This window comes from Oncorhynchus masou, chromosome 30, assembly GCF_036934945.1.
Source record: "Oncorhynchus masou masou isolate Uvic2021 chromosome 30, UVic_Omas_1.1, whole genome shotgun sequence".
NCBI classification, from domain to species: domain Eukaryota; kingdom Metazoa; phylum Chordata; class Actinopteri; order Salmoniformes; family Salmonidae; genus Oncorhynchus; species Oncorhynchus masou.
The window spans coordinates 53,550,423-53,560,422 of NC_088241.1; the positions used below are offsets into that span (position 1 = coordinate 53,550,423).

Consider the following 10,000-nt stretch of genomic DNA (forward strand, 5'->3'; position numbering starts at 1 on the left):
ATCATTTAAAAGCTTAACTTCTTGTTAATCCAATCTCGTTGTCAGATTTCAAAAAGGCTTTACGGCGAAAGCATAGCATGCAATTATCTGAGGACACCGCCCCGCATACACCAGCATTAAAAACATTTTCAAAACCAGCAGAGGCGTCACAAAAATCAGAAATAGCGATAAAATAAATGACTTACCTTTGAAGATCTTCCTCTGTTTGTAATCCTAAGCGTCCCAGCTACACAACTAATGGTTGTTTTGTTCGATAAAGTCCTTCTTTATATCCCAAAGAAGTCAGTTTAGTTGGCACGTTTGATTCAGTAATCCACCCGTTCCACTCGTTCAACATGCAGACAAAGGAATCCGAAAATGTACCAATAAACTTTGTCCAAACAAGTCAAACAACATTTCTAATCAATCCTCAGGTACCCTAATATGTAAATAAACGATCAAATTTAAGACGGAATGTAGTATGTTCAATACCGGAGATAAATAACTGGGTGCGTGCCCTCATCCACGCGCCACAAGACTACAGTCAAAATGAGAGCCATCTTGGAAAACTACAACTACTAATTCATTTTTCAAAAAGCAAGCCTGAAACCCTTTCTAAAGACTGTTGATATCTAGTGGAAGCAATAGGAACTGCAATCTGGGAGCTATTTATTTGTATATCCCATATACAAGTGTTGAAATGGACAGTGACCTCAAAAAAAATTATTCTGGATGGATTTTCCTTGGGTTTTCACCTACCCTATCAGTTCTGTTATACTCACAGACATTATTTTAACAGTTTTAGAAACTTCAGAGTGTTTTCTATCCAATTATACCAATTATATGCATATCCTAGCGTCTGGGCCTGAGTAACAGGCAGTTTACTTTGGGCACGTCATTTATCCAATCTTCCGAACACTGCCCCCTAGCCCTAGGAAGTTGGTATCTGCACCTGCTCTTCATATACCTGTCAGAGGCAGCAGACCCCGGCCATCAGAACCCTAATGGCATCGAGAGAAGATTGTTTCCAGCTCATTCAGACACTGTTGTCCTTAACCCCAATGACAGCAGGTGGCAACACACACACGTACACACACACACCCATACATACACACACACTGTGAAAAATTCTCTCTCATCCTGCTCATGTCCCAGTGTATTTCCAGTAGGTAGGTAGCCCATGGGGCATGCTGCCTGTATTGATCTGATGTCCCTCGTATATTACTGCAAACACACAACTAGCTGGCCTTACACACACATTCACTCTCAATGTGTTATGTGTGTGTGTGTGTGTGTGTGTGTGTGTGTGTGTGTGTGTGTGTGTGTGTGTGTGTGTGTGTGTGTGTGTGTGTGTGTGTGTGTGTGTGTGTGTGTGTGTGTGTGTGTGTGTGTGTGTTTTGTGTGTGTGTGTGTGTGTGTGTGTGTGTGTGTGTGTGTGTGTGTGTGTGTGTGTCTGTGTCTAGCAGACAGATACAGCTTTGTCACGCTAAGTACCGTAGTGAAGCTTCCCAAAGAGGAGCTACACCAGCAGCTGTTATCAATCCACATCTCTCTTCCCTCTCTTCTTTTCTCCTTTTTTCTCTTACTTCTTCTCCTGTGAAGGATTGAAGTGTTTGCAGGGGGATTTAGCTCTGTGACAAGAGGGAAGGGATGAACACAGCGAGAAAATAGAGGAGAGACAGGCTCTAAACTCTCGTTTTGAAGTTGAATTTGTTAAAAGGCACACTAGGGAGGAGAACAGAGTACTTCTTCACAACCACTCTCTATCTCTCTCTCTCACACACACTCTCTCATTTTAAAGGGGGCAATCAGCAGTTGAAACAATAACAAAGTGCCATCCCTGACACTGTTTTGGTAAAAAGCTGAGGGATGAGCTGTAGAAATGTAACCACTCTAAAGATCATAGATAGCTATGAATGCAAGGACCAAAAATTACAATTTTAACCATGTTTGAGGGTATACAGTGTTTGTTTACATTTTCCCTAGTATACATTGGACAAGCTTATATTTTAGTTTGATGGGGTAAGACAGTTGAACTAAGTGGAATTTATAAGACATATTCTTTAAGAATAAATGGGTAATACATATGGATTTATATTGCCCCGTTAATAGTCTAATAGGTGTATAATTTAGTTAGATGTTCTATTCTTTTTATCAAAGGCCTCTAATTATATTGCTCTCAAGAGAAAAAGTTGAAAAGATTGTTTCAAAAATGTTCATTACAAAAGACCTTTAAGGTGATTGACACAAAAGACCCGCATTGACTTGAGCACCTGGAAGTGTATATGAGCGAGTATGTACGAATGCACACACACACACACACACACACACATTCACACACACACACAAGCACTCACGCACACACACACGAGCACTCACGCACACACACACAAACACTCACGCACACACACAAGCACTCTCACACACACACAAGCACTCACACACTCACACACACACTCACATACACACACAATCCGCCACACGTACACCCAGTGTTTGATGAGATATTAGAAATGCAGGAATAAATGATTTAATTTCCAAAATGCTATATCGCCCCAAAAAAGTCACATTTGTGTTTTTTCCTCAGAAATGATTGCTTATGGGTACCTTCATGTGTGTGTAAAATATTACATGTTCTCATATTTTTTATTCATAGATTTTAGATGTGTTTGAACACTTTGCAAAACGCTATATAGCCATTGTTTAGCTGGAATGGAATGTTTGTGTCCTGTATATACAGTGTACTTGTTACCCCTCTCAGCAGATTACTTTCACTGTAGAACATTGTATTGAAATATAGATGTAAGCCTATGAAAGACCAAAGAGCTTTAGATTTAGAACAACAGTGTTGGTATATGGTATAACATGGTATATCCAAAAATGTACTATTATGAAAGCAGTGTTTGCCATTTGATGCAAATGCTTCATTCTGACATGTGTTTATGGCATTTTGAATGCAGTGTTACATTTTGAAGGAGATGTGAGGCATTTTGCATTTTGTGTGTGCAGTTTTGGGAATTGTGTGTAGAGTTTTGAAAAAAAGGAGACAGTTTTGAAAACTTGTGTAAGCAGTTGGAAAACACTGTAACATGAATGCACATACTGTAAGTCACTCTTGATAAATGCACCTGCTAAATGTCTACAATGTCAAATGTAAATGTTTTACCTACAGATATTATATTACTGTATTTAGTTATTATTTGTAAAAAAATATATTAATGTCACAAGTGTATCATTTACACAGACGCTATTTGTTTCTGGCCATTTTGAGCCTGTAATCGAACCCACAAATGCTGATGCTCCAGATACTCAACTTGTCTAAAGAAGGCCAGTTTTATTGCTTCTTTAATCAGGACAACAGTTTTCAACTGTGCTAACATAATTGCAAAGGGGTTTTCTAACGATCAATTAGCCTTTTAAATTAGAAACTTGGATTAGCTAACACACACACAATGTGCCATTGGAACAAAGGAGTGATGGTTGCCAACATTTCTGAAAATGGATATACTGTATAGCATTTTTGAATGAAACTCTGTGTGCCACTAAGGTGAGATAGAGAGATGTTGTGTGTTTCAGAGATTATCATTGCTTTTCCTTACTCACCTCCTCTCTATACTGTGTCTCGGATTATAATATTCATAGCATTTTATATTTGGGATTTTATCACAACAGAATAGAAGATCTATATCCGTATAGTGTGCCCTTTATTAGAAATAAAGAGAATAGCAATCTTCTCCTGTCTCATATAGTCTCATATTGTGTGTGTTATTGTGCTGTTCCCAGATATTATGCATATGTTTCTACTCTACAGAGCGAGGCATCTGAATAAAACAATATTATGACTCTTATTACAGACCAGTGACCCCCCCACCTCATAGACACACACACATTTAAAGAGACATGAACCAAGCAGCAGACTGGCATTGGGACTGGTTTAGAATCTTAAAAAGTGTGTGTGTGTGTGTGTGTGTGTGTGTGTGTGTGTGTGTGTGTGTGTGTGTGTGTGTGTGTGTGTGTGTGTGTGTGTGTGTGTGTGTGTGTGTGTGTGTGTGTGTGTGTGTGTGTGTGTCTTACACTAATATCTCCTGTGTGTGTCTGTGTCTCTCTAGATGGGACCCCCTACACATGGTGGGTGGGTAGGAGCAGTGAGAAACATTTCTACTGGGGAGGATCAGGGCCAGGGATACAGAAGTGTTCCTGTGGTATTGACAGGAACTGCACTGACCCCAAATATGACTGTAACTGTGACGCTGACCACAAACAATGGTGAGTACAGGGGTTGCTGTGGAATGGGGGTACTGTGTGTGTGTTTATTTTTATTTAACCATTCAGGTTAGTCTCATTGAGATCAAATCTATTTTTCAAGAGAGACCTGGTCCAACCAAGACAGTAGCGGAGGAGACAATGTTTTGAGACAAATATCAGACATACTGTAACAACTGACATTTGTGTGTGTGCGTGTGTGTGTGTGTGTCACGTTGTTGTAACTTGACTTTAACATTCATCTGAAGACTGTTATTTATCAAATTAACTAACTATGTTTAATTGTTGCCCGATTAAATAAATCATGTAACAATTAACCCGTTAGGATCTGGGGCACCACGAGAGAGGTTCTTTAAAGAGTTACCATCTCCCTAATTAAACTCTTCAAGGTCTTTACTTATCACATCTATAAACAGTCAACTTATTCATCATAACCTCGTATCATATCATCATTCTGAACAGTCGTAACCTCCTTACATCTGCAAAAACCAGAGCCTTACTTATGATTCAGTGCTAAACTAATTATTTATTTACTAGCTAATTACATGAGAACACAGGATAAACATACACACTCTGCACTGGTTTTTGACTGGAGACTTAATACGCTGAAAACAGGTCCCTAGCGGAATGACAACAACATGGCTGCTTGTTAAAGAAGAGATGGAGAGGGAGAGAGAGAGAGGGACAGAGACACTTAACATTGGGACATTCAGAAACTACTTTCACCTACAGTAACCATATACTTTGCACACGAACCGCCGCCCGCTTTGAGTAAGAAATCATGTATGTTTTTACGTGAAATGCCTGGGTTTGCCAGGGATCTCTCGATGAACAGGCCAGCCTTGGAATGGGGTTGGGCCTTTTCACAGCATGCTTGTAAGGCTCTGATTGTCCGAAATTTTTCTTGAAGATGCTTCTTTGAAGATAACCTAGCCAGACATATCGATGGTTCCCAAGTGGGGTAATGAGAGTAGTGTAATACGATGGTTTGAGCAGAGTAACAGGATGGTCCTACTTAAATGCGCTTTCAAAAATACTTTACTTATTACAGCTAATCAGCCATTCCAGTGATTGTCTGAGAGGTGAGTTTAATTTCTTCACCTCGTGTTAAGATTGAAAGTTCAAACCATTTTAAACGTGTAGCTGCCGCTTCAAGCATTTCTGGTCCAATGTGTTTTTTCTAAACCCATCATTTATACGTTTTGGTGGAAAGGGGCAGTTCAGGCAGGTTGGCACGCTCCTTGACCTCACTCCGGGCGGTAACTACTCACTGTGCAAAGTTTATGGGAAAAAATTATCTCTTATAGCTTCTCAAATCACATCCCTCTCTTAACAAAAACACTTTCATATTTTATAGTATGGAAACTTCATATACTGTATGTAGTGGGTATACTTTCCAAGTTACAATATTTCCTTTATAACATTTTTAATGACATCACAAACTAACCAACATGAGGATATTAGTGTTCAAAAGATCGCCTCTGACCATTCCCTACGTTCAATGTTAGAAATATTGTTCCAGTAGTTGCTTTTGAACGTGTTAGAGTTTCAGCCGGAAAAAGGTCTATTGAGACAAAGCACATTTCTTTAGTGAATTTGGAGAGTGCAGGCCTGGATCTCCTCCCTTGATTTACAACAATATGTGAGTTGTTAATTCCCACTAGTTATTTCCTTCCACTTCTACGGGTGAGAGGGGGTCTGATTGAAGTTATTCATTGCAAACCTGATCTGACCTATTTGGATTCTCGTGGACAGTCATGACAACCAGAAGTCCCCACAAGACTGTGTGTGTGTGTGATATAAATATTACACATAGAAACAACAAGGTTAGTGTATAAAAGTCTCTGTGTTGAAGCAGTGAGCGATGTCCCCCCCCTCCTCCAATAATAACAAAACATTGTGTTTCTGAACCCTTTAAAACACCTGATGGATGTTCTCATTAGAATAATGTATGGCTGCTAGTTACTCTTTCTCCTTCTGTCCTTTTCTAAATTACCCTCTCCTTCTCTCTTCTCTTCTTCTGTCTCTCTTCCTCCCCCTCCCTCTCCTACTCTCCCCTCTCGATTCACAACACCCTCTCCTTCTCTCTTCTCTTCTTCTGTTTCTCTTCCTCCCCCTCCCTCTCCTACTCTCCCCTCTCGATTCACAACACCCTCTCTCTCTCTCTCTTTCTTTCTCTTTCTCCTTCTCTTGTTACGATAACTGATGAGTGTTATTCTCTCTCTCCCTCTTTCCATTAATATTGTGTGTATTAATGTTTTTTTCTCCGGTTGAGTGAGTATGTGATCTATAGTACACACATCTCTATTTCCCCTCATTACACATAGAGTTGGCATGACACACACACACTTGGCTCCCATCGTGTCCTCCATATATTAGTTCTCATAAAAGGCAGAGAACAACAAGCAGATAATAAGGACAAATACAGGCTGCTTCAGAACAAAGACCATTTATTTAAAACGTTAACGCTTTACAAGTTTACCCTCTCTCTCTCCCTTTTCTTCATTCCATAACGTTTGTTATATTTCTGCAAGATTAATATTATAGAAAAATACTATCTCCTCCTTTTCCTTTCTTCCTTCATCTGTTCTTTCTTCTCCTCCCCAGGAGAGAGGACAGTGGTCTGTTGGTGTATAAGGACCATTTGCCAGTCAGTCAGGTTGCCGTGGGTGACACCAACAGGCTGGGTTCAGAGGCAAAGCTCACAGTCGGGCCACTCCGTTGTCAAGGAGACCGTGAGTTCCACCCATGAAGCTGTTATTCGTTTTTTTCAGTCACTTTGGTGCAATTTTCAAAAGTATGTGGTAGATTTTCAAATTGCTTAGTACAAAACTCAAAACAGATCATCAAAAAAGGCAGTTGTTTCAAAACTCTAAGCATATTTTCAAATTATTAAGTATAACACACTAAATCATAGTCCATTTTTCAACAAACTTATTCAGTGTTTCATCTAGAAATACATGTTTCACATTGCAATACTGTATACAGTACTTTTGGAAAGTATTCAGACCCCTTGACTTTTTCCACATTTTGTTACGTTACAGCCTTATTTTAAAATGTAATAAAAAAAAATCCCTCATCAATCTACACACACAATACCCCATAATGACAGATTGGTGGAGTGATGCAGAGATTATTGTCCTTCTGGAATGTTTCCCATCTCCAAAGAGGAACTTTTTGTAAACACCAAGACTCTTCCTAGAGCTGGCTGCCCGGCCAAACTTATCAATCGAGGGTGACCAAGAACCCGATGGTAACTCTGACATAGCGCCAAACTTCTTCCATTTAAGAATTATGGCGGCCACTGTGTTCTTGGGGACATTCATTGCTACAGAAACCGTGTCTCGGAGCTCTACGGACAATTCCTTCGACCTCGTGGCTTGGTTTTTGCTCTGACATGTAATGTCAACTGTGGGACCTTATATAGACGTGTGTGCCGTTCCAAATCATGTCCAATCAATTGAATTTACCACATGTGGACTCCAATCACGTTGTAGAACATCTCAAGAATGATCAATGGAAACAGGACGCACCTGAGCTCAATTTTGAGTCTCATAGCAAAGGGTCTGAATACTTGTGAAAATAAGGTATTTCTTAGATTGCTGAGGAAAATATTTTATTTAATCAATTTTAGAGTAAGGCTGTAATGTAATAACATTTGAAAAAAGTCAAGGGGTCTGAATACTTTCCAGAAGCACTGTGTGCGTGTGTGTGTGGGTGCGTGTGTGTAAGGGTGCGTGGGTGTAAGGGTGAGTGTGTACGCGCTCATACACACCCGCGCCCACATACTCAATTCAACTTGTGTCTTTTGTGTCAATCACCTTAAGGGTCTTTTGTCAAACTTTTGAACTTTTTTCCTACAGAGCAATACAATTAGAGGCCTTTCACAAAAGGAATAGAAAATCAAACTCAATTATGCACACTTAAAAGGAGGGAGGAACAGAAGAATGAAGGAAAGAAAGGATAAATAGTTTCGGACCCTTTCGAACTCTATCATTACCATGTCCACATGATGTAGGGACAAAGGACCCGACCCTCGGTCATGGCTGGAAGAGTTTGTGTGTGGGTGTGTGCAGTGCCCTCTCATTAGGCAGGATTATGGGTCTTCTTATGGCGGGAGATCGACCAGGGCGGCATTTTCTGAGCTAAACAGACCAAGGCGGTACCTCCAACAGCACATAATACCTCACATAATTAATTCTGGCCAAAAACAATGACAATTTCTCTCAAACAGTGGCATATGGGCTTTTTAGGTGAGTGCTGATGCCACCCTATTATAAGCAGTGCCCACTTTGTCAATGGCAGGGACTCAAAATAATGATCTTGTCTGTTCCCAGCGTGCCTCTCCAGGGTGCTGTTGGAGAGACACATCTCTGCAGCGCTCCACCAATGTTACGTCAAAAAAAGAATCTAACATAAATCATGTAGCAGATCTAGGATATGGTAGAAAGAGCATGTGGCCTTTTCTGTCGGCTACAGACTTGAGATAAAATGGATGACAATGTAATGTGACACATATTTGACATCATGTAGGTTTCTCTGATCAAATAGCCTAACCTAAATGGCGCCCATTCAAATAAAAATGCACAGACCGATGCTGACGCTAATTGGACATTTTGTCAGGTCTGGACCAGCTTTGATTTGGCACAAACATAGACGTCTATAAATTACCTATTTTCAACTTTCATTCAGAACCTAAAATTTACCTGATTCAATGTTCTGGAAATAACTATTTTAAACTTTCCTTCAGAACCGAAAATGTACCTGATTTCAAAGCCCGGAAAATATGTATTTTTGTCTTTGATTCAGAACCAATATTGAACGTAACTTCAACATCTGGAAAAATATGTATTTTAGACGTCTTACAATATCGTTTTGCTTACTTGGACTGTTCTTGTAGGAGCTTGTCTCGCGTAGGGTGGCTGAACAGCCAGGACAGGCCCTGTGTGTGTGTGTGTGTGTGTGTGTGTGTGTGTGTGTGTGTGTGTGTGTGTGTGTGTGTGTGTGTGTGTGTGTGTGTGTGTGTGTGTGTGTGTGTGTGTGTGTGTGTGTGTGTGTGTGTGTGTGTGTGTGTGTGTGTGTGTGTGTGTGTGTGTGTGTGTGTGTGTGTGTGTGTGTGTGTGCGTGCGTGCGTGCGTCTCTTGCATTGGGTCCCAAGTTAACCCTTTTCTGTAGCCATGTCTGCCTCTGGGTAATCGTAATTAAATAGCAAAGACTTCAAATAATAAAATGGGCCCAGTAGGTGGCAAGTGTGCGTGTGTGTGTATTTGCGCATACTTATGCTTGTGCGCGCGGCTTCTGGGGCAGTGCGATAAGCCCTCCTCTGTAAAAAGCACTGGACTCCTCCTCTTGCCAAGCATCACATCCCGTCCCAGAGCAGAGAGGCTTAAAGAGAGCGGGGGAAACAGAGAGGGATAGAGGGAAAGAGAGAAAGAGATTAAAAAAAGAGGGGGAGAGAGACAGAGAAGGGGTGAGGGAGGGGCAGACGTAATGTTATTCAGGGCATGGCTGGAAGTGACAGATTTATCTGCCGTCCCACACACACACCTACAAATAACCATACAATCTCGTAAGTGTCTCTGTGTGAATGAAGTCTTTAGATTGAAGTTTCACACAGATCTCACTGAACAGATAACGACATACAATACATGCTACATCCCTCTTTCTCTCTCTCTCTTTCTTTCTCTCTATCTCTCTCACACTACCTCTCTTTGTCATCTTCCCCCTCCTCCTGCCAGAAAGATGCAGAGAGAGAGAG

At 40.7% G+C, this 10,000-nt stretch overlaps 2 protein-coding genes across 2 annotated transcripts in view; one reads left to right on the forward strand and one right to left on the reverse strand.

Annotated features, from left to right (window-relative positions):
* cntnap2a (contactin associated protein 2a) overlaps positions 1-10,000 on the forward strand; it is a 232,694-nt gene that overhangs the window by 181,814 nt on the left and 40,880 nt on the right. Inside the window, 2 exon segments of the mRNA XM_064949314.1 lie at positions 4,089-4,245; positions 6,850-6,977. Coding sequence (XP_064805386.1) covers positions 4,089-4,245; positions 6,850-6,977 — 285 coding nt within the window.
* The window catches only part of LOC135522754 (E3 ubiquitin-protein ligase TRIM68-like), a 26,234-nt gene continuing 22,909 nt past the window's right edge, over positions 6,676-10,000 (reverse strand). Inside the window, exon 3 of the mRNA XM_064949312.1 lies at positions 6,676-9,627. Coding sequence (XP_064805384.1) covers positions 9,602-9,627 — 26 coding nt within the window. The 3' untranslated portion in view covers positions 6,676-9,601. The remainder of the gene's footprint in view (positions 9,628-10,000) is intronic.